The 23,676-nt window shown below is 46.5% G+C and overlaps 1 protein-coding gene across 1 annotated transcript in view; it reads left to right on the top strand.

Annotated features, from left to right (window-relative positions):
* Nucleotides 1–4,439: 4,439 nt before the first annotated feature.
* Nucleotides 4,440–23,676, top strand: part of MARCO (macrophage receptor with collagenous structure) — a 42,571-nt gene continuing 23,334 nt past the window's right edge. Inside the window, exons 1-3 of the mRNA XM_054381258.1 lie at nucleotides 4,440–4,566; nucleotides 4,834–4,930; nucleotides 5,357–5,557. Of these exons, the coding sequence (XP_054237233.1) occupies nucleotides 4,440–4,566; nucleotides 4,834–4,930; nucleotides 5,357–5,557 (425 nt within the window). The remainder of the gene's footprint in view (nucleotides 4,567–4,833; nucleotides 4,931–5,356; nucleotides 5,558–23,676) is intronic.

Below are 23,676 nucleotides of genomic sequence, written 5' to 3'. Positions count from 1 at the left end.
GGTTAGGGAGAAAAAGGCACTTTTTCAGGACTGATGCATCTTTCTAGAAATTAATTTACAGGGAAATATATTTTAAAAAATAAAATAATTTTAAAAAAGCCTGACCCCAGTTTTGGGGTTGTTTGACTTCAAGGGCTGCAGCCCAGCTCCAGGGAAGGTTGGCTCTGCCTCCTCCAGTGTCTTCTCCTCGCGGCCACGAGTTGCTGCCCAGAGCGGAGGCCGAGCGCTCCGGGGAAGTGTCAGTGCTCACACCAAGGAACATAGGGAGCTGGGTGTCCCACGACACCTCACGTTTCGCAAGACAGTGCGGTCCGGGGGACTGGGTACCCGGAGCCGCGGCCACTCCCTGGCCGGCCGCAAGCACCTGCTCCGGGCTGTGGCCGTTCCCCGGGTCTGCGGGAAGAGCGATTCCCGTCTTTTTCTCTTCCAGACGCAACATAACCCAAGTTGCTTCCCCCAAAACGATGACTGAATGAGTGTCGGTGAGCCCGGGGAGGCCGTGGAGCCCCACGCATTTCTCCGAGGCTGGGCCGCGTCACGTGTCGCAGCCTATATATCCTATACATGCATGGCTGCGTGCTCAAAGTACACCTATGGGTATGTCTGAGTCTGTATCTCGCCGTTTCCGTGCGGGCTGAGCAGCGGGGCCGGCAACGGCGGGGCTCCCCTTTCTTCCTGGTGCTAGGTGCCTTTCCCTCCGAGGGAGCGAGCCGGGGGAAGCGGCCCGGGCTCTGCTGTCGGAGGCGACTGGCACCGGGAATTGTAGGAAAGAGGTCTGGGTGTCCGGCAAGTAGATCACCGGGTTCCCGGGCGGCGTGTGTGTGCTCACACCTCCCAAGCACACTCGGTTATTTTCCGTAACGGGAAACATTACCAAATTGTTACCTCCAGCCACACAATAATCCCCTAAAATAATAGCTGACAGAACACAATCAGCCCTGGAATCAAGAGCTTCACCCGCAATTAAATGAATGTTAACACACACACCCCACCCCACACCCCCCCCCCGCATTCACAATATCATATCATTTACTCGCACCGAAATTGGGTTTATTTATATTTAAGTTGGCAAAATTGAAATCTTTATCCCAAAAGCGAGCGTGGGTACTTAATTAAATTCTAATTAGGACACTATCAATATCCCATTTAGCCACGTAGCCTTTGTGAGCCGCAGTCCCTTTCAGAGCTGTAAATGGGGGCTCGCTGCCTTATCTCTCCTGCAAGAGACGCCTTGAGAAGGGCTGCAAAAGATAATTTATAGGTTTTAATTACTCTTCATTCCGCCTGATCAGCTTGGCGTTCATCACAGGACGGCGAATAAAACCTGGTCAAAAGCACTGTCACTATTCCCTGGCAAGACGCTTAATCAAAGTAAGCAGGGCCATATTACACGCTGCGAGCTTCTTCACGTAATTTCCCAGCTGCTGATAAAGCTAGTTGAATAATGCTGCAGTCCTTCGGAGACACCATTTACAGAAATGACTTTATTGACGGCTTAACGTCGGTAATTCATTTTACCTTTCATGTATTGGGAGCCCGGATTTGTTACAGTAATAGGATGATAAATGTCCTGGCGGTCCTATAGCTTTTATTATTGAATACAATACACACACCCATCCTTAAATGTTCCAAAATTGGGTAACAAAAGGGAGAGAGAGAGAAATCGAAGCCTTTAACTATTTAATTTGCCTTCCCGAGCGCGAAGGGGGGTGGAGGAAGTTGGGGGAGGGAGGCGAAGTCTGTGTATGTGCGTGCGTGTGTATGTGCGTGTGGGTGCATGTACGTATGTGTGTAGGGGGTGTGTGTGTGGGGGGGATTATTTCATCTGTAGTCCTCCCTTCTTCTAGAAACTGTTCTGGGGTTTAAAGGCTTCTCTATAAATTGAGTAGGTTTGTGTACGGAAGGGGTGGGGGATCGGCTGGATGAATGAGGAGGGGTTAAAGGAAAAGACGATGTATATTTCCAGGTTTGATATTTTTTCCTCTGCGACCCTTCCTATCTAAATAGATAAATATTACTCTCCAGCTAGCAGATAGTTACAGTAATCGAGGTAATATGTCTACACCGTGTCCTAAGGAAGGAAGATTTAAAAAAAAAAATCAATAATCACTTCTTAGGAAAAAAATCCCTCTGTAACTTGTGGGTGCCGCTGGATTTCGGGGAGCCCGTCGAGGTGGGGTGTCAGTTTTGCTGAGTCCCACGCCCGCTGCCGTCGGGGAATCCAGTTCCACGGAGCCTCCAATGCGTCCAGAGGGGCCGGGGCTCCCAACACTCCCTCGAAACGGCTCCGGTGACCGGGGCCGGACCGCATCTCTTCCTGCTCCTTGGAAGTGCCCCGGTGCGGTCTGAGTCTTTTGCAGGGTGATGTCCTCACCGGCACTGGAGCATGGGTCATCCATCCTGACGTGGGAAGGGAGAAAGTCAAATCTGGGAGTAGAGAGTAGCCGAGGGGTGGCGGAACTGGAGCACCAGGCTGGGACCCTGGGTGCCAACCGTCGAGCTGCGGGACATCGCTCCCGCCGCACGCATCAGCCTGCAGCTCCCGCAGTCTCCTCGGAAACCGGGAGAGGCAATTTTTTCCAATTCGTTGTGTTTCTTTTTCTTGTTTTGTTTTCTTTCCTTTTTTTTTTCCCCCTCCCCTACTCTTTTTGCTTCTTTTTGAGGAAGGATACCAAAGAGAGGGGCGTTTAATATTGAAAATTTAAAATAAAATTAAAATCGGACCAGAAATCTTTTTTTTTTTTTTTTTTTTTTCCCCTCAGCGGCCTTATAGGAAGGAGGAAGTATAGGAACGTGGTTAATATACGCTGTGGTAATCCTATTTCTAGGTCTAGATCAGATCTCTTTGGGGCCTTTGCTGAAGGACATAAATGAGTTGTTCTAATACAATAGATTTCATCCTTCCTACAGGGACTGGCTGACCAGAGGTTTTGTTAAAAGTGAATGCGAATAGATTTCTGCTACAAGTGCAGCATTATTATTATGAGCTGTAAGGTCAGACTATACATTCCGGGTCCCCAAAGCCTATAGACCCTGGGAAATGCGCGGGATATACCACGTCATTGTACCTGACAGTCTCTTCAATAGACTAATTCAATTATCGCTAGGGGATTCAGTCTTCATTGAAAGCAATAATAGCGGTGTAATTCGTTGGTAAATAGGTATTTAGAAGCAGCTCCGCTCGAAACTTTTTTCGGGGCACAGGTTTGTATCTCCGGGGTTCAGAATTTCTCCTGGTACAAGCGCGGGGAGCAGGGAGAGAGGAGGGAGAGTTTTTTACCGAAGAGGAGGGCCGGACTGGGAGAAACCCCGGAGGTGCCGGCCGGAGCAGCAGTCCGGCATCCCGGCCTCGCAGGCAGAGGGGCCGCCCGCTCCCGCGAGGAGCTCCCGGGGTGCCGGGGATTTTGAGCCGCGTTGTCTTTGTGCACGGTTATGAATCAATTACCTAGGGCCGCCTCCACCCAGCAATGTAGCCCGGCTTTCGAGTCACAGGGAGATGCATGGAAAAGGAAAGATTTAATTTTATTTTTGTCATCCTCTGTCCTTGCTTCTCAAGGGGAACGGAAACGAAAACATCCCACAGAAGTTTCTAGGAAGAAAATTTTCTTTCTTATTCTTAGAGGTATTGTTGTTTTGTTTCTTTTCCTGCAGGAAAAACTATATATAAATGAGAAAGAGAGAGAGAGAGAAAGAAAAAGTAAGGTAAAGAGAAAATGAAAAATAAAAAGGAAAAAGGAAAGGGAAAAGAAAAAAAAAAGGAAAGAAAAAGAAACCGGATGAAACGCAACAGGGAGAAAAAAGGAAAAGAAAGAGGGGGAAAAAAGAGAGGAGGCCTTTTAAAATTGATTTATTTTGAAAGAGAAAGATAAAAAGGGAAAGGACAGAAACCCAGAAAAGAAAGAAAAAGCGAGAAGCAGCATAGAAAACGGGAAAACAAAAATGAGAAAGAAGAAAAGAGAACCAGGAGAGGAAAGGGGATAGAAGGGAAGAAAAGTGAAGAAGGAAAAGAATAAAAGGAAGGAAAAGGGAAAGAAAATAAAAGGAAAGGAAAGAAAAGGGGGGAAGGAAAAAGAAAAGAAAAGAAAAGAAAAGAAAAGAAAAGAAAAGAAAAGAAAAGAAAAGAAAAGAAAAGAAAAGAAAAGAAAAGAAAAGAAAAGAAAAGAAAAGAAAAGAAAAAGAAAAGAAAAGAAAAGAAAGAAAAGAAAAGAAAAGAAAAGAAAAGAAAAGAAAAGAAAAGAAAAGAAAAGAAAAGAAAAGAAAAGAAAAGAAAAAAGAAAAGAGACGAGCTCGCTGCTTTGCAGTGGCCTGGCTGCAAACCCCTTTCTATCTGCATCCCGAGTCCACTCACACCTCCCACCCACATCTGCAGCCCTCCCTACCTCGCTGCGAGCAGCATAAGTCACCCGAATCGGCTGCCTTAAAACGCCCCAGCTCCCGGGATGGCTCTCGCTCGCTGGCCGGGGCAGGAGCACGTCCGAGGAGGGCAGCGGCATCTTCTCGGCAGGCGAGCAGTCCGAGCGGCTTCCTTCAGCCCCTCTGTCTGCCTGCAATCTGGTTTCAGTTACGGTGGATCTTCCTGAGAGCTGCTTTACCCCACTTCGGGGCAGATGCTCCTGTCCCCTTGCTCAATACGTTACGATCAGGGGCTGAAAGTTTTGTGTCAGGGTTTGGTTCCGCACCCGTTTCTGCTCCGCCGGGCTGGTCCCGGCGTGCGCCTCCTTTCCCCCCTCACTCGGGGTCGGGCTGGCTCCAACCCATTTACATTTTTAAATATGGTTTCAATTTCCTCCGTCTTTCCCTACCTATGTCTCGCCTTGCTTCTGTCTCTGCTAGGGCAGCCCAAGGAAGGGTCGGGGATACTCTCGCCGCCCGGCCCCACGGGGTGTCGGCAGGGCAGGGAACGGGAACGAGGCCGCTCCGTGGAGCTCTGGCGGGCGGGAAAGGCGGGGGGGGGGGGGGGGGGAGGGGGGGGGTTGTCACTGCTCGGGCAGGATTCCTGGGCTCTGCGTTGGGAATGGCCTCCCAAGGACTTTTTCCACCTCGAGTGGAATCAGGGTTCTCCGTGGCAGCAAAGCCTTGCCTTTCCCCGGTTTCTGGATTTTTGGGTGACAAAGGGGTGCACTAGACTGAGTGTAGGTGTAGGGGAGGTGCGTGCCCAGCCCCACACAGACCCGCCGCGTCTCACAACCCACTCGTGAGACGCTTCTGTACTCTCTGCGGGGTTATTTGTGTGCACTTCTGCGCCTGAACTTGGGTGCAGCGACGTGTAGGGGAATATACACGAGTGTGCAAATAGATGTAGCTGTCAGAGGGTGCACAATGACATGACCCCCCCCCCCCCTCCCTCCGTCTCCAGGTTACCCATCAGCCCGAGTAGCGCCCCGAGGGGCTCCTTCGGCAAACCCCACGCCTGTACCCCGTCTGTGAACAGTCGCCGTGGGAAGTTTTCTCAACTCTTATCATGGAAGGATGCTCCCCGGGGTGCTCTGCCCGGCTGTCAGGTGCACGCCTTTCACAGCCCGAAGAAAGTGCCTTACGGGATGGCTGGTGCTCTTCGGCAACGACTTCTGCAGGTCCAAACTCAAAATTTTTACCCCGAGGTTCAACCAGCAGCACCGGTGCCGGGGGACATGGATGCCGTCATTTCTCCCCTTCCAGTCTGCAGGCAGCTCAAGGCTTTGTCCCTACCAGTGGTTTGGAGGAGAGCTGATCTCCGTGTCCCTCACCACAGCGAGTCCCTTCTGTCATTTCAGACACCCCCATCACTAGGCTGTGGCTCCGGGACGAGCCATGGGTCCGGGAGGTGATGTCGGGGCGTGGACGGGGGTCCTGGCCTACACTGAGCCAGGGCTCAGGCACCGGGGAAGTTTGAGATGGAAAGGAGTGCGGAGGGGGAAGAGAAATCCTTTGTGTTTCTGTCTTCCTTTGTTCTGGAATTAACTTGACCAGTGGGGCAGGAACGCAACACGATTTGGATTTGAAAAAGCAGGGGAGAAGGGGACTCTTTTGATACAGTTCGGGGAAAAGGATGCTCAGAGGGGTAGCTGGAGGAGCTGGCAGCGGCGCTGGGGTCTCTCTGCCACGGCTCCCAGGAAAACTTCGTTGAAGGCAGTTTCTGCCTTGTCTCAGAACTTTCGGCGTTAATTAGCCGTGTTGCTCCTACGAGCCGGGCTTGCTTCTCTCTGCTCATCCGTTCCCACGGAGAGAAAACTGTGTGTGTAGGGCTAAAGCGCAGCAAGACAAAATAATCAGCTTTAAAAATACGTGTTGACTTCGGGGAGGGGGGGCAAAGGGGATGGAAGGAGGGGGAAGGGAAAGGGGCAGAGAGTAAAGCAAAATAAGCCTATTGCCTGGAGAAATGATGCAATGTTACTGCTGCCCAGTGGCAGTAACCGGAATTGGGTCATTTTAGGTACAAACGCCGGCAAAATTCAAGTCACGTCCACTTTTGATATAAGGATGTGTTCTCTTTAAAAATTGTTATGCAAAAGACTCTCGTACGTGATTTTCTTGTGATACAAGCAGAAAGCCAAATATTGGAGCCCCAGTCAATAATGTATGAACAGATTAAGCAACCTTTCTCCCAGGCAATTATTTCAGCAATTGAAAACCTCTCTCGCTCCAAAATTTCGAAAATAATAATATCAATAATAGCAAAAGTAAATAAAGCCCAGCGCAAGTGCTTTGGTCTCTTGCTCTTTGCCCCTTGCTCTGGAAGCGTTGGGAGAGTTTTGGTTTTATTTTCAGGCCGGGGAAAGTACCTGAGAAGGTGTTTAACACAGCAACAGCTTGAAAATCAACAATTCATAATAATCTATGGATCGCAGGAGTAAACAGGCATGTCGCGGGGACACCGGCCTGCCTGTATTTATTTGTCTTTAAAGCTCCGGGTAAATTAAGTTTCCGGCTGTGTAATTCTAACAAAAGGTGATAGAAAATGCACTGGGGGAGTAATAGATGATGGCACCAGGGATCAGAGGGGGGAATAGATTTGATGCTGATTTATGTGCCGAAGGCTGGGGCACGCTGCCTCCGCGGGAGTAACACAAGCGGATCCGCGAGTGCAGATTCTCCGAGGGAGTTCCGCGGGAGGGGTGGGGGGCATGGCCCGGAGCAGCCAGTTGTAGAGGAGCCGCTTCCGGGAGGTGGTTTGTCCCTGCACTCCATGGCAGGGAGTTCCCCACGTTCCTTCCCGGTTGAGACCATGTGGACATCACCGGGCAAAACGATACTAACTACAGGAGCGTGGGCAGGGGTCTGGCGGCAGGGATCTGGGTGCCTTTGACTTGCCAGCAAGGAGCAGGAGGCAGAGAGCTGGGATGGCATTCTGTGAGCCATCCTTGTGCCTGAAGTTGCTGAAAAGCTTTGAGAAAGAAAACCCTTTATCAGTCACTGCAGGATGCTGTTTCTCCTCCCATGTTCACTTTGTGCCCCTTGTCCTGATCTTGCTCTTGAATTTGGTTGAAGGTGCTGTGATAATAATCAGCCCTTCATTTCTGTTACAAAAACGGAGAGCAGATCCATAGGAAAAACCTCAGCTTTCTGGAGACATGATGGCAGGTCTACACCCTCCAGGAGAAACTGTGACCAGCTTTGAAGCAAGGGATGGAATTTTGGACCCATTTTGTGGCTATGTGAGAGGAAAATGAAAAATTATTTGTGAACAATTCCTCCTGATACATAAAATTGAGGAGGTCTTAAAAGAGCATAGAGATGTAGGAGCATCCAGCCCCACTGACCTGCTAGAGATGAGAGCCTTTTCCAAATCATGCCAGAGTACAATAGAATACTCACTAGCATGGCACTTCACCTGCACACCCAGCCCTGAAGCCAAATCCCACATCCCTCTCCAGACAGCAGCCTTACATTCCTGAGCTAGACAAATGATGAAAAAGTTCCAGTTACTGTCTAATGAAAGGCCTCCATCTCCCTTCCCCCAGAGGTTTCCGATGCACATATAATTAGCTCTCAATATTTCATGAATATGGGGTTTTACTAATTCCTTTTCACTCAAGAGATTTCACATTCACTGTTTTACCCTCTCTGTCATTTTGCACAATGCTGTGGCTCTGGGAAGGATGGTTATGAGTTGGGGTGGGTTCTTCTAGCTGGATGCACAACATCCCTCAGCCGCCTGAGGCCTCAGACCAGACATCTTGAGAGACACAGATCCCAAATGAAGGACCATAGCTATTATTTCATGCAGAAAATTAAATGTGCTGTGAGATTTTCATCCTTTGGGGCAAGCATTTCTTCGGATGGGTAGCAATTTAGGAAGTGGTCTGCTTATGAGTTACAGCACATGTGAAGGGAGATTGGTACTTTCAGACCAAAAAGAGTACTCATCTCAGACAAATAGGAAGGTAAAAATCAAGCCAAATGTTGTCAAGAAATGTCCCACTAAAATTTGGTGAACAGCTCCAAATTGTCTGATTACTACACAATTGTATTAGTAAGACTACTCAAGCTCCCCATCTGTGTCACAAAAGGAAGGGAATAGCTGCCCTGGAATTACTCTCATTCCTTTTTCCTTCCTTTTTTTTTTTTTTCTTTTTTATTTTTTTTTCCCACTTAATTCACTTGAAAGCAGTGAGGTAAAAGCTTCAGTGTTCATATTCTGCACGTAAAAAACATTAGGGAGTCTTACCTTCCATCCCCACCAACTGATCTGCAGCTGCTGGGAAGCTCAAGATGCAGATTCTGAGGATGCCCTTATTGTGCAGGCCTGGAGTATAGGCAGTTAGATCTGACATAGAGCCACCCTTTCCATTGTGATTACTTTGATAGAGCTGCTTGTGTGTTGCAGAGAGTCACCCACATGTCACTATGGCATCCAGCATCCTCTTGCCTCAGTCTGCAAAGAGTTGCAGTAGACAGAAATCTGCTGGGGGAAATCTGGGGGGAAAAAGTCTTTAAACTTGTACTTAAGAGGCCGAGAAGGACCTTTAGCTGATGTAGAGCAGCCTTTGCTGGGCTGGTTCTGCACCAATAGCCATCCTCCCTCTAATCATGCTATAAATATTGACTACATTTTTTTTTTTTTAAATCTTGTCCTTCTCCATCTGGTATGTGCCTCAAGTAGTGATGTAATGATACAATGACAGCTGAGTCCTGGTGGAATTTTCCTAAACACACTGCAAGAACAAAATTTGGCCCTTCACTTCAAGCATTTAGACTAATGGGCTTTTCACCACATTGCCTTAGTGCTAAACATTGTCATTTGGAAAGTGGTACATGAGTTTCTGTGAAGGCAACCCCCCAGATAGAAACAACTTGTTAAAAATCCCATTATGCTCGTAACTTGCTTATTATTTTTTTTTTTTTTAATGACAGTCTTATGATTCATATGACAGAACACAAATCCTAAAACAAACGCTACTTGGAATCACTGAACTTGGTGGGCAATGGATTTTGTTTGCCACACATTTTTAGTTGGATGTTGAAGAGATTTTACAGTAACTGCTGCTCTCTATGTGGTCCGTTGAAGGACAGCTTTGTTTTCTCCCAGTAAACTTCATGAGTCTCTAGTTACTGTGCTTTGCCTATTTCTTAATAACAACATTACACTAATACGGACTTTTCCCTCCCTACAATTCTCTAGTTGTTTACTAGGAAGCCAAGAGAAGCTGGTGAAAAGGAGTTCCTCAGTGATTGACAGATGCAGGATCAGGACCTGCAGGTATTCTTCTGATCTCTGAGTTACATTCCCTGTGTCAGGGATGAATAGTTTCTGTACTCATCAGTTTCCAGTAGTGAAACCCCACAGAAGCTGGCATGTTTGGAGATTATAAACCCAGGCCTGTGCTGCCTACAAGGAATATCTCAGAAGCTAAAAACCTCTCCTTTAGGTCTCTCGGAAGTGACCGGCAGCAGAAGCAGGACTCTAAGAAAGAAAGGGATTATCCTTCAAAGCTCTGTCTGAGACAGCCAGCACAGACCCCGACCAGCTGCAGGCACTGCTACACTGTGCCCTGCAGTGTCCACAGAATCCAAGGGATTTGAAGCACTGCAGACACTGCTCTGGTATGCAGGGAACATGTGGCAGAAGGGCTCCCAGAGTGAGGACTGTTCCTGTTTTTACTGTTTCCTGCTTCACTGTGAATATTCTTTAATCTGGTTTTTAATGTGCGCTCTTTGCTGTTTGTCCTGCAACTTCAGAAGTCAATATAGTTTTTAATACAATAGTGATTTACTGATGTGCAGTTCTTATCTGCTCAGTGAGGAAAAGCCACGAGTGCAACCTCATGGGCCAAATTCTCACCTGGAGTAAATGGTGGTGGAGAGGGAGCTTCAGCGGGAGCGGCTGTCCCAACTCCGGGTTGCACCAAGCACAGACTCACCGGAGAGCACATCTCCGTGGCTCTGTGCTCACTGCAGATGGAAACTGCTCGGCCCCTTTCCCGGGGTTATTTATGACTATTTTTTTGTCCAAATGCTGGTTTCCAGAGACATCTTGTGGCTCTCGCGAGGTATCACAGCTGAGCCGCTCCACATCCCAGCAGACTGTTTCTCCCGCAATGCTGGGTAGCCAAGCTGGTCACAAGCTGCTTGCTGTCTGCTTCCTGACGGATTTAGTTATTTATTTAAAAACAAAACAAACAAACCAACCCACAAAAAACCAAACCAAACCAAACCAAAACAAACCAAACCAAACCAAACCAAACCAAACCAAAACAAAACAAAACAAACCCCAACAACAAACCCTCCCCCCTTGATGTGTATTTTCAGCTTTGTAGGACTCTCCTCAGGCATTGGTCTTGCAGGAGAGAAGACCTCTGTAGAAGTGTCCCTTTGTGTGAGTACTCTTCCAGGATGGTGTCACCACAGTGACATCCGATGCAGAACTCGGTGCTGCTGCCCCAGCAGCTAATGCAGCACAGCGGTTTTTGCCTAGCTCGTTTGATGCTACTGTTACAAAGGTGAGGGGAGATTAAAGCAAAAGTACTTTTGCGAGAAGCAGAGGAAGGGCAGTGTTGGCACATGGACAGAAACTGCAGGCTGACCATACATCCCTGCTTGCTACAAACAGGAGGGTCATCTCCCGGCCTTTCAGCAAAGACTTCCAGAAGCAATTCACAGAAGGAGTGTGAGAGATGAACCCCACTGGTATGTGAAAGGTGATCGCTTTTTGGAAAGGGCATGGTAGGAAGCAAATAGTGGAGATAGGACCCCATGACCATGAACTTCCCATCCATCCATCCCCATGCTGGCTGCACAGGTGGTGGTGCAAAAGCAAAGTGCTGCCAGTCTGCAAAGAACAAGATACTGTTGGGCTTTTAGATCTTTTCAGAAGTAATAAATTAGCAGCAGTTATTCAGTAGATAAAGAAGGGACATTCAAACCACTCAATATCAACACATCTCTTCTTGTAAACCTCTTGTTTAGACAGCAAGCCCATCATTTCATCTGCCACTGTGGCTTGTACCAGCAAGCAGGGAGAGTCCTGCACCTTCTAGCACAAACAGTGCTGCCAGCAACTCCTTGCACGTAGCCACATGGCACAGGAGGGAGCTGCCGGGTTCAGGCAGGGAAAGGAAACCTTTTCCTCAAGACTTAGGCACCCCAAGAATCACCACAGGGCCATGCTGCACAGGATCTGTCTGTCCAACATCCAGTTAATCCTCCTAACTTTGGATGGCTATGGTGTCTGAGCCAGCAGATTGCTTGTCTCCAGCCAGCCAGGGATTCCCTTCCAATTGCACAAAGGAAGCTTCATAGATGAGGGGTGATTTTTAAAGTGTATCCCATAGCTGCACAGACTCTTGCTGGGTTCAAGCCATCTATGCAATCTACACTTTCCCACTGGTGTACAATTTTCTTGGCACTTTCCATGCAACAGGTGGGCTGCACTGTGAGGAAACGTAATGTGACTGCTTTACTCTTGACTAAAAGAGAGATTTACTGCAGAAGAGACACACTGCTTACAGTTTTATGGATATTTCTTATCTAAAGCCATGTAACACCCTATGGCGGGGGTCCACAACCTCCAGAAAGTCTCAGGACATCCAAACAAATGTTTTCAAGTAGGAAAGGAGCCAAGTTACCACAACATCAGGAAGCTGGGCTGGGAACTGTAGCTGAGATCACATTGCACTATAACCCCTTTTGGCCTGTCTGGGGTCCAAGGAACCTTACGTAATTCATCCAGCCCTGGAGGAGAGAAGATATCATGGATAAAAAATTACTTTCCAGGTGCCCTGGACAATGCACTGGCTGCACTGGCTCAAATAGCTTTCTGTGCTCTGTCCTGGAGATAATTGGTGTCTTCATTCAAGAGGTGGCCAACCCCATAACGTGGCGTTGGTAAAGGAACCAACAGACCTGATCACAGTGGTGGGTGAAGAGATCTGTCTCCTAGCCTCTTATGGATGTGAGGCACCACACAAAGGATAAGCATCCCAATAGAGACACAGATGGCCTGGTGTTCCTGTGTTATTAACTGAGGTGGTTTTCCTGCGAGGGGTTGTAGTTCGGTACAACGTCTGCAGTGAGAACTGACTCCTCATGACAGGCACTGATGCAACAGCAGCGCTGCAAAACAACAAGCACATTGTGAGTTACGACCACTAAACAGCAAGGCAACAATAATAAATCTTAATCTGAAGGCTGATAAACTGTAAAACACAACATAAAATATGATGCATGGGTTGGTGTTGAGACTGTGAGTCTCTGATCTGTTCCCACGGGGAAAAATTCTGGCTGATTTTTACTGACAGAGCTCAAAGTGGGCCAGCTGCAGTCACCCAGGCTAAAGCTGGCCTCATGGCTCTTATCTAAATAATTTCTAGTTATTAATAACTTTTATGGTTGATACGTGGGACTGAATGGTGTGTGCTTTTTCAGTGAGGATAAACCATTCAATCACGTAAAGCCTTGCCTAAGAGATGTTGCTAGATGAATCATTTAGGTCGATTGAGGGCTGTGTAAGTGATATATTAAAGATGTGCCAAGCAACATTCCTTGATGGGGAAAATTATGTGTTTTCTGGCAGATTCATAAGCTAAGGAATTCATCTGTGGGTTGTTAAGGAGATTATTGTCTGGTATGTGTGTATGTACATGGGAATGGGAATACCAGTCAGTCCAGTTTAATGGATATCCAAAATAATCTGGTTTTGCTGAATGAAACTGTCAGCCTGAGCTGATGATGGGTAAACCTTTGACTCATCAGATCAAACTGATTTTTTCTGTAACTCCTGTGCCAAGGAAGAATTTGGTCCTTGGGCTTCAGAGGCAGAAGCACAGTGGGGCATGACTAGTGGAGTTGACTCTGTGAACATAGTTCCCCTTTATGTTAAGAATAGTGCATGCTAGGACCACAGCTAGGTATTTCCACAACTATAGATAAGTTTAGGATCAAGTGAAAAGCACAAGAGTTATTCCTCTTTTTTTGAAATCCATACATTAAAATTTACCAACAACTCTCTTTCATTTAAGGTGTTTCAAACTGGGGATTGAAGTCAACCAATTCCAAGGAGGACAAAATTAGTTTTAACACCACAAGAAACTTCTGTTGCCTGTGATGCCATTCCAGGTCAAGAGCAAATGCCTCCAGCTTTTCCACCACTGTTGCAGGAAACTGTACATCCAGACTAGCAGGCTGAGGACAGCGTCCAGCTGGTGGTGATGTCTAACTTCACAGTGCCAACAAAACAGCAGCTTTCCAAAGGAAGCACAAGACACCTGAAGTGGTGGCAGTTTGGCATCCACCAATGCTCACATCTAGGTCAGCTAAAAGGACAAAAAGCATGATTAGAGAGTATATTTTGCAACATATATTTTTAAACACATAGAGAGTTGATTTATTGTATTGTGATCTGTTCTGTATAATTTCATAGTTTATTGTTCTTATTTTTCCATGTCTTCATATCATACAGTAATTTTATCATCCTCCAGTGAGGGATTTGTGTGATTTCTATCCTGTGTCCTCTATCCAAGGACACAGGGCACTCATGTGCAAGCCTCTTCTTGCCAGTTGCAGAGGGAGGGGAAACTTCATCTTGGCATGTTTCTCCCTAATATTTCATCTCCTTGTTTTACTCTGCTTCTACCCACTGTGCCCAGGCTGCAGCCAATGACCAGCAGAGTTCTCCTCTACTCTTGCTCAGAGACCACTGTTCTCTTTGGAGATGAGAGAGGTAATAATTAGTATTATTAACCGTGTCTCATGGACAAGTCCAGCTTAGGAAGAGCCTGGAGAATTTCCTCACATATGAGGAGCTTATGGTCACATCAATCAGCTGAGATTGAAGCAAATGAGAGAAGCAGGCTCTTATGCCCATTTACTCAGTGGCTCAGTACTCTCCAGTACTCAAGTAGTTTGACCATCTCTCTGTGTGTTTTAGAAGGTTATTGTGGCCGTTATACATCTCACATTCACACTACCCATTATGGCTTTGGGAGATGTTTAAAGTGAACTTCAAAGAAAGCTTAGAGTTGCTTAATGCTGTAGAGAATTTCATCCTCAGAGAAGCAGACTGTGTTTGGGTGCGACTCCCAGACCAGGCTGCAGACCCCTAGCCTTATGCTGCAGGGATTGGCATGGTTTAATATTTCACCAACAGGAAAACAAATCCTGGTATGGATGCAGCCGTGGCCACTGAAGGGGTATTTTTCTGACCATGAAGAGGACGCAAGGTGCAGATGACAAGGTTAGATCTGTCTGCACAGAGGGCTCTGTCAGAGGTGGACAAGCCTTGTGTGATAGCTGTTCCTTCATGGTGATAGAAGTATAAACATACTGATTAAAGCCTTTATGTTTGAAAGGTTGTAGCTAACTGAGTGGCCTCCCAAACAATACTCGGTGTTTTTCCAGCACCACAAGGGTGATGATGTTGAGAATCTCTCCCCACATCTTTTTTTTTCCCCAGTAGAACATAGCCCAAAGGACAATCCAACTCAATTAAACATATCAAGCAGCCCAGCATTTTCCTGGGCATAGAAACTGTTGCATGCTTTCAGCCAGTCTCCAAAAAGCTTCCGCTGATCTGAAGAGGCTGAAGTCCTCAGCTGGTGAACCAAGTAATATCTTTCAGCTACTTGTTGGGAGCACACATTCCTTGGGAAAGCTATGATAAACCTGGCACTTAACAAGGCTCGCAAACCAACTAAACAGCTGTGGGAGACATTTGGTGTGTTTGACAGTAAAGAGAGGAATGCTTTGAAGACTGAGCTTGTAAGGCAGAGCTCTGTCAACTAGCTCCGGAGCAACCCAGTGAGCGTCTGAGGCGTATGGAGCAAGCTCAGCCTTTATGACTCCACAGCCCTGTGAGTCCCCTCCAGGCCGGCGTGCCCATGATTTATCCACTCCACATCCTGGGCTGCTTTGCTGTTCTTGCTCTTGCGTTTTCCAAGGCTCTGTTTCGCATTAACTCATCAGCAGGTTGCAAAGTCGGCATGCCCAAGGAGAAGCTTTTTAAGAAAGACCCTGTAGATCATCGTCTCTGCCACAGACGGAAGCGGGAGGGAGGAGGTCATCTCCTGATCTGTCTAGCCAACGGCTTCTCCATTAAGGGGATCTGCATTAAGTGAAAGAAACATAAGAGGGCTAGTCAAAGTCACTGGTGGCTTTATGTTTATATAAATCCTTTCAGTTACTTGAAGAGTGCTGATGAGAACTGGAGAAAATGCAGCCCTGCAGTACCAGGCATCTCCCTGGATTTGTTATAGTCAGTATGTGCAGAAATACACTATTTCTATTTTTTTTTTCCACAAGATGCAATATTTTGACACCTTCCCCAGAAGAACAAGGACTGAAACTGTTTCATCTTAACCTAAGGCAGCAAGATGCAGGGTTCCCACCCACATTTCCACCTTGCCATGTTTCCCTCTCTGCTGCCGGGAGGTGCTGAGCATTCTCCTATGCCCATAGTCACAGGGCATGTGCTGGGGAGTGCATAGCATTTGACCTGGGAGAGAAGAGGCCAGGCTTAAGTCATCCTCCTGCTGATGCTCTCAGAGACTGAAGAACAGTCAAGTCTTTGAAAAAATATCTTTACTCTGAATTGTTCCTTCTAAAAGGAGATCTTACACTGTCACCTCATTACAGATAATGGATTATTTCACTGACCCCACTGGTAATCAGTGGGCTTCAGAAAGACTTGTTTTTTCAGAAGCCCAGTGTCTCCTCACAGCATGAACTGAGGAATCACAAATAACTATTTCTTTTTTCTTACAAAATACACCTTCAGTATAGTTCCCAGATGACCTCTGAGACTTTTCCATGCAAAAGCAACAAAGGAGAAGTTATGCAACACCTTTGAGAAATCTCTAGTGATATTTTGAATTTTTATGTTGCATATTTAGGTATCAGAACCACAAGCTTCATCTTTCCAGAATGAAAGATTTAAGCAACATTATATAAAATAATAAAAAAACAACAAAGCTTCCTTCACATATCCAGGACTTTTCCCATACCATTTTAGGGCTTGTCTAGAAGAGACACAGCATATGCTTGTATTTGTGTTTGCAATGAATGTCTAGTCCGGGCTTGAAGTGGGCTCACACTGAAGCCTGGTGGCCAGGTGTCCTCCAGTCCTCAGGGAGCGCAGAGGGGACACGGAGCTGGCAGCTCCAGGCGCTCCAGCGCCGCACCACAAGGTGGAGATGCTACAATGCTGAACGGCAGGGCAGTGTGGAGCTAATTCATCTCTGCATTCATCTCTGTGTGATAGAAGATTCTAATAGCAAAATCCAAACCATCACGTTGTCATTTATCCCTGTGTACCTTGCTCCATGCTGCAGAAACTTATTCCCCATTGCAGCTCCTGCATCATCACAGGATTAAAGGCTTTAGGAAACGCTGGTGCAAGTGCAATTTGGTCCTGGGGGTTCCAGAGCTTTATCTACCATTTGGAAAGCCAGCACTGAGGCTGCTTCTGGGGCCGGGCTAAGCTGGCAAGACACAGACATGCTCAAGGAAGACAAGGGTGATCAGATGTACCTCTTTTTCTTTTTTTTTTTTTCTTTTTTTTTTTTCTTTTTCATGCAAGAGCAAGGTGACACCACTGTCATAGAAGGGTGATGGATTTCAAGCAATTAGGCGAGCCTCTTCCTCTAGAAGCTCAACTGGGCTGGAAAACTCAGCTCTTTGTGCTCCTGCACAGTTTCACTTGGTTTCCAAGGAGGCAGATGCCACAGTGAGAGCTCCTTAAAAACTGTAAGACAAGTTGCTGAGCTCTGCCTTGCAGGGCAGTATGAAGGCAGCATGGGACATGCAGGTATTTCCCTTATGTGTATTTGACCATCACTGTCTGTTTCAAAACACCTGCTGCTGGGAGGTAACAGAAGTGCAGCAAGTTCAGGGCTGTGCCTGTGATTTCCCCTAGCAGTGATGGGCATATTCCTCTGCCTCTGCCCTCCTCCAGGCACTGTGGGCTCCCACACATTTTGGGCTGGGTGAGTGTGATACTTCCCATCAGCTGGGAATGGGATATCTGACATAATGAATATGAGCAAACAATAGCTGTGATATTTGTTAAATCTTGGATTTAACAAAGTATTTGACAGCAGGAGCAGGCTTGGAGTTTGTGTTAAGGTTTCTCTGTATGGACCTTCTTTTTGTTGGTCTAGGAGTGCACAGGGGAAAGCACTGAGTCTTGATCTTGTCTTAGTGAGGCCAGTGGGACTTTGCTGTTGCTCTGAATGATCACAGGGTGGGGCATGGCCTTTCCTAAGCCTCAAATCAAGAGTGGCCTTGGCCATCCCAGTAAAGGTGTGTGGCTGAACATGATCCCATAGCTCTGTTTTTCAGCCCAGTATTAAAGCAGGGTCAGAAACACTGAAAATAGTCCCTAAAGTAGGGATTCCTTAAATCCCTAAATGATTGCTCTCACTGTGACATGAAATGCAAATATTCCCTAAGTCCCACATTAGCTGCTTTATGGAGCAGCTGGGCACCCCAGGATCATGGGGAGAACATCATCCAGGGCCAGCTGGGCTGGCATTGTTTGACCAAAGGAGTTAGATGGCAAATGCTGGCACAATTCAAACAGCCTGAATTAATTTGAAAGAGAAATACATCAAAAAAGAAGCAAATACCTGGCAGTAACAACCAGCCAGATCAAGAAATCCCTGAGCTGAGAATGACTGGAGGCTTAGAAGATGGTTTGGAAACATCATAAATATATATCCCTTTCTCCCACTCTTACTCCTTACTCCACTTTTGGCAACCCTCGGGCAGGGTGATGGGCTACATAAAGCTTCAGTCCATTTGAGGGAAGGTGTCCACTCATATCCTTCTCTCAAGACTGGGGCTGAGAAGAGCTGGATAGGGCTCAGCAAATTACAGGATTTATTCCCCTAAGTGAGTAGGTTCTTGTTCTACAGGGCCCAGTGGCAAGTGAACATTTCAGCCTTCTGACAACACATTATCTTTGCTTAGTTGCCTTTTAGAGACTCTAGAACACTGTCCACAGATTCCCAGGATGAGGCCTGAAAGAAAAGACAGTGTATGGACTCTGCAATAAATTACTACTCTCTCTGCCCAATTCTAATCCAGATGAAGAACTGTCAGCTGATATTTGACAGAGGCAGCTCAGAAGAGGAAGGCAGTGCTCAGCCAAGGGGAAGTGAGCCTGGTCACAAGAAGCACGAGTGAATCAGGTGGGGACGATGAATTGAGCTTGAAGCACAAGAAATAACATGGAGAATGTAGCAGATATGTCATGAAGAGTTTCAAGCTGATAAAATGTCGATATTTTGGGGGGTTGTTTTTGGGATGTAACAGAAAAGTTGCATTCAAACAGCAAGGAAACATCATGTACAGCAGTTTATTCTTTATCTCTCTATTTTTTCTCTCACTCGTGGTATGAAACACTAACATCCTGGCTGGAATCGTGATATGAAACACTATCACCATGGCCATTGGCAGGAGCTGGAATTTCTTTGCCATACTGCAATAAAGCTATCCCAGAAAATTTATGTAGATCAGCAAATTAAAGGTACTTTTTCAACAGAGGCATCTGCTAAGGAAAGGATCCTGTGAGCTCATGTAAAGGAAGAGGACCTCTCATCCCTGCTTCTGTTCAGGTTGGGGAGCACTGGCACACCTATCTCCATCTGCCTGAGAGGATCCTTATCCCTTGAAAGTCCTGTTCCACCCAAAGCCAGGCATTGCCACAAGGGACCATAGGGCTGCAGCTTACCACCTGCAGAAACCTGGGCCTTGTGTAGACCCCAAATAGCATATTTTCCCCCAGCCTTGGGGTTATCCCACTGTGAGAAAATCTCTGAGTAAATCTGATAAGAGAGGTAGGACTTTTATTCTGGCTCCTCTTAGCCAGCTGAGAGAAAAGGATGGTGAGGGCAGAAGGAACTTGTCTGTGCAGTGCCTGTTGCATGGGTCTTCTCCTTATTATAAAATTATTGCTTCCTTGTTTAGAGTTTCCATGGGGATGTTTTGTTGTTAAATGCACAGGAAATCAGTAATGGAAATATGCCAGCACTGTCCACCCGCACAAAGCAGAACATCACTTGCTGTGACTTCCTTACAGCTGGGCTGGCCAAGAAACCAGAAACAACACAGTGGGTTTGCTGAGCTTCCTCACACTGGCTGGCCATGGCCAGGCAGCACAAGAGGGTGGCTGTGCATAACCACCGCTGTGGCAGAAGCAAAGCTCAGGAAGTCATTTTCACTGTCAAACATGGCTTGGTCCGCTATGGTTTTGTGGCTCCATATGGGGAAAATCCAAGCCCACAGAAAACTGCTGGGACATTTCCAGCCTCTGTGTTGCAGTCTCCTACACAGGGCTGCATATGCATTAAGAGAAACCCACATCTTCAAGCCGTAAACCCGGGGCAAATCACAGCGTGGCAGCTGCATGTACATGAGCAGGCTGCGCATTTGACAGAGAGATAAGCAGCTGCTGAAAAACAAGTTCAGTCCTCCTTCATCTCAGGCTAAGTTTGCCACTGTGGGACAAGATAAATCACAGTTAGAGACTGTGCTGTGTCCAGTGCTTTGAAAAGTGTCTGCATGTAACACATGCTTACACCTGAGTTTGACTTAAAGGATATAAAATGGTGAGTCTGAAGACTTCATTACCAGGGTGAAAATTTGCAAATGAGCCCATCAGCTCTGGCTGAAAGTTAGTGGTGGTATTTAGAATGTCATTTGTAGAGAGGATTTTTGCTATGGAGTCACATTTTTTGATTGTTTTGTTTATGGTTACAGAATGGTAGAAGTTGGAAGGCACCTCTGGAGATCTTCTAGTCTAACTCCCCTGCTAGACTGTAAGCAAAGCCCTAGAGCAGGTTGCCCAGGACTGAATCTAGGCAGTTTTTCAGTATCTTCAGAGAAGGAGACTGCACAACCTCTCTGGCCAGTCTGTTCCAGAGTTCCGTCATCCTAAAAGTAAAGACATTTTTCCTTATGTTCAGATGGAAGTAAGAAAACCTCAAGAAGACAAAAATTAATTCTTCAACAGTCCTATCAATTTATTTTCAATTCTTATCATCGTAGCACTGCAAATTTCTGATAAGAAGCTCACCATGCACCTGCAGGTTTTGAAACCTCTATGATGGACCTTCTGTGGGAAACAACACATCAGGGCATCTGCTGCACTGGTGGAAGCCTGGCAGAGGTCTCCTGTGCTCCCAGCTCATGCCTTAGGCACTCACTGAAACTTCATAAAACATCCATCTCTGGCACTAGTGGATGTGAAGGAGCACAGAAGGAAGTCAAAACCTAATTGCTCCAAACAAGCAAAGTGTTGCAGAGCATCTTGAAGGAGCCTCTTACCTGGAGGCAACACAACCAGGTGCCACTTCCATTCTATGTCCTGAACAGAGAACTGCCACTGGGAAAGAAAATGTTTTATCTTTTTTTTTCCTGACTTCTCACTTTCTCTTTTGTTTTCTGACAAAACCAAACCAAACCGAAACAAAAAGGACCAACCAACTGAAAAAAAAATCAAAACCCAAACCAACCAAACCACCAAGACTTTATCAAGTGCCTCACTAACAACTCATCTGAGCTCTTTTTCTTTCTATTGCAGGTGCACTCAGGACAGTGATCACAGAAGATTTCTTCCTCTATCAAAACTCTCAGCAGATGAACAAGAAGAGATAGGCAAAATGGAAATTTTACTTATTTCTTTGCATCCTAAATCCTTACCCTTTCTGAGGCTCCTTTTGTCCTGTTGCCTTAGTGACTATCCCTGGAGGATCGAGGGATACACAAACCTGAGCCACTCTCAGCCAGTCAGCATCAGACTCTTGCTGTCCAGTGATGGACAGGAGTGACTCTCTTTTTCTTTGCTGAAAATTGGATTATAAACTATATTCCGTCATAGCCAGATTTTTCAAGGTGTGCTTGTAAAGGTGCATCTTCACCCATTAGCCTCTTTCTGCCCCTAACTAAAATGTATTTCAAGGAGGTTTTCTAGTCTCAAGTTATTTTAAAGCAAGAAGGGTCTTGGTGGGGCAGGCAGCATAAAAAAATAATAGTGTATTAATGATGAGTGGGAGGGAAGGTCATTTGCCTGTTATTTGTAGCACAATACCTGATAAGAGGTCATTAGTTATTCAAAGCCACTGAATGACTTTAATTAAAATTTGGGCTTTGAGAGGTGGGTACAGTCTGCTGAACAGACTTTCAGGGCAAAAAGAGAAAGAGAGAGAGGGAAGAAAAGTGAGAGATGACCAAAATGACAATGAGCTTAATTAAAGCCAGGAGGAACACTGGCAAACCCTCATTGTGGCCCCATGGCCAAGGTGGCCAATGGTATTTTGGGGTGCATTAAGAAGATGTGGCTAGCAGGTCCAGAGACATTCTTCTCCCATTCTGCTCTGCCTTAGTGAGGCCACACCTGGAGTATTGTGTTCAGTTCTGGACTCCCCAGTTCAAGAGGGATAGGGAGCTGCTGGAGAGAGTCCATCAGAACGCTACAAAGATGAGAAGGGGACTGGAGCATCTCTCTCATGAGGACAGGCTGAGAGACCTGGGGCCTGGAAAAGAGAAGACCAAGAAGGGATCTTAGCAATGTTTATCAATATCTAGAAGGGGGGAAGTCAATAGGATGGGGCTGGACTATTTTCAGTGGTGCCCAACGATAGGACAAGGAGCAAAGGACACACACTAGAACACAGGAGGTTTCACCTGAACTTAAAGGAAAAAAATCTTTACTTTGAAGGTGCTGGAGCACTGAAACAGGCTGTCTAGAGATGTTGTGGAGTCTCTTCTGGAGACATTGAAAACCAGCCTGGATGTGTTCCTGCGCCACCTGATCTAGGTGTACTTGTATTAGCAGGGGTGTTGGGCAAGATGATGTCCAAAGGTCCCTTCCAACCCCTACCATCCTGTGATCCTGTGATTCTTTGTTTCTGTGATTTCTAGACCTCTTTGCTGGGTTTTTACTCTGGTTCTCCAGAGTTGCATCTTTCTTGGGTCCACCTGGCACAGTGATCATGGCTCTGGGTACCCAGGCTTTGGGGGGACATGCTTGGGCTCTTCCCCATGGGACTGTGCAATTTATCAGTCTGTGCAAAACATGGATTTTTTTTTGCAGAATATTCCATATTTTTTAAAGTAATTGTATTTTTAAAAATAATTTGGCATTTGGCGATTTCCCACTCTGTGCCCAGGCCAGGCCAGAACTGGGAGGTATAATTGAGCCTTTCACTAGGGGAAATTAAGACAGAAGTGTGTGCATGAGATGCTCAAGGTCAGACGTCCCAGAGCTGTTGAAGTTTCATGGCAGTTTCCTGTGGCAACACAGCAATCAGTCCTCCCTGCACTGGGTCCAGGACAGTGACAGGGAAGAACTGGTATGGAGGCAAAAGGGCAGTCAGTGCTGTAAGGGGAAAAACCTTGCAAAGAACTGTAACCAAATTTGCATTCAAAGAGAAGGAAATCAACTTGTGAGGGGAAGAAGACAGTTCTGCACTGTTAAAGAGTAAAATTAGGACTTCCCTGTCACAGCTTCTCTCTCCAGGGTTGCATCTCCAGCACCTCTGCACTTGCACTGGGATGTTGAGATGAGTTGATATATGTGCCCTGAACAGCTGCAAAGCAGACGCAGCCTGTGTCTCACACTGTGAGAATAAAGGAGGAGGTTTGTCCCCTGCTATTTGGTATATGCAACAGATCATAATTAAGTAATGTGAGCTTGCTGCCAGTCTGGGGCACCACCACAGGACTGGGATGTGTTTATTTCCTAGGACAGGAGATATTCCTAACTTTTTAAAAAAATATTTCTCCAATTATTTTATTGTATTTTTAAAATTTTCTTTATGTGTGTGTGTGTTACAAATGAACCTCACACACACTTATGAATGTGTTAAAAACCTGAATTTTGGGTGTAGGCTACACAATGTACCCACTGTGAGCTGCCCTTCCCATGTTGGGTCATTGGTGTGCTGGAGACCTTTCTAGGGATATTATTTGTGTACCACAAGCATTACGACTTTTCCTTTCTGAGGGCTTTGGTTATGCCAAATCAGACAGCGGACTCCACCTCTTGCCCCACTGCCCCTGTTGGTACCAGGAGACAGTGTTGAGAACTAGGTACAGGGTGGGTCCACCCTCCTCCTGCCACCAGCTGCTTAGGCTCATGTCCAGCTAGGGGCTGCATGCAGACCACCAAGGAAGAGGTTGTTGGCATGTCCTCTCCTCATAAGGCCATGACACTGGGGACATCACATGAGACTTTTGCATGTACCAGTTCAGGATTTTTCT

Source organism: Indicator indicator, chromosome 5 (assembly GCF_027791375.1).
Source record: "Indicator indicator isolate 239-I01 chromosome 5, UM_Iind_1.1, whole genome shotgun sequence".
In the NCBI taxonomy this organism is placed as follows: domain Eukaryota; kingdom Metazoa; phylum Chordata; class Aves; order Piciformes; family Indicatoridae; genus Indicator; species Indicator indicator.
Note: the sequence above shows the minus strand (reverse complement) of the source record. Positions and strands in the feature narration are given on the sequence as shown.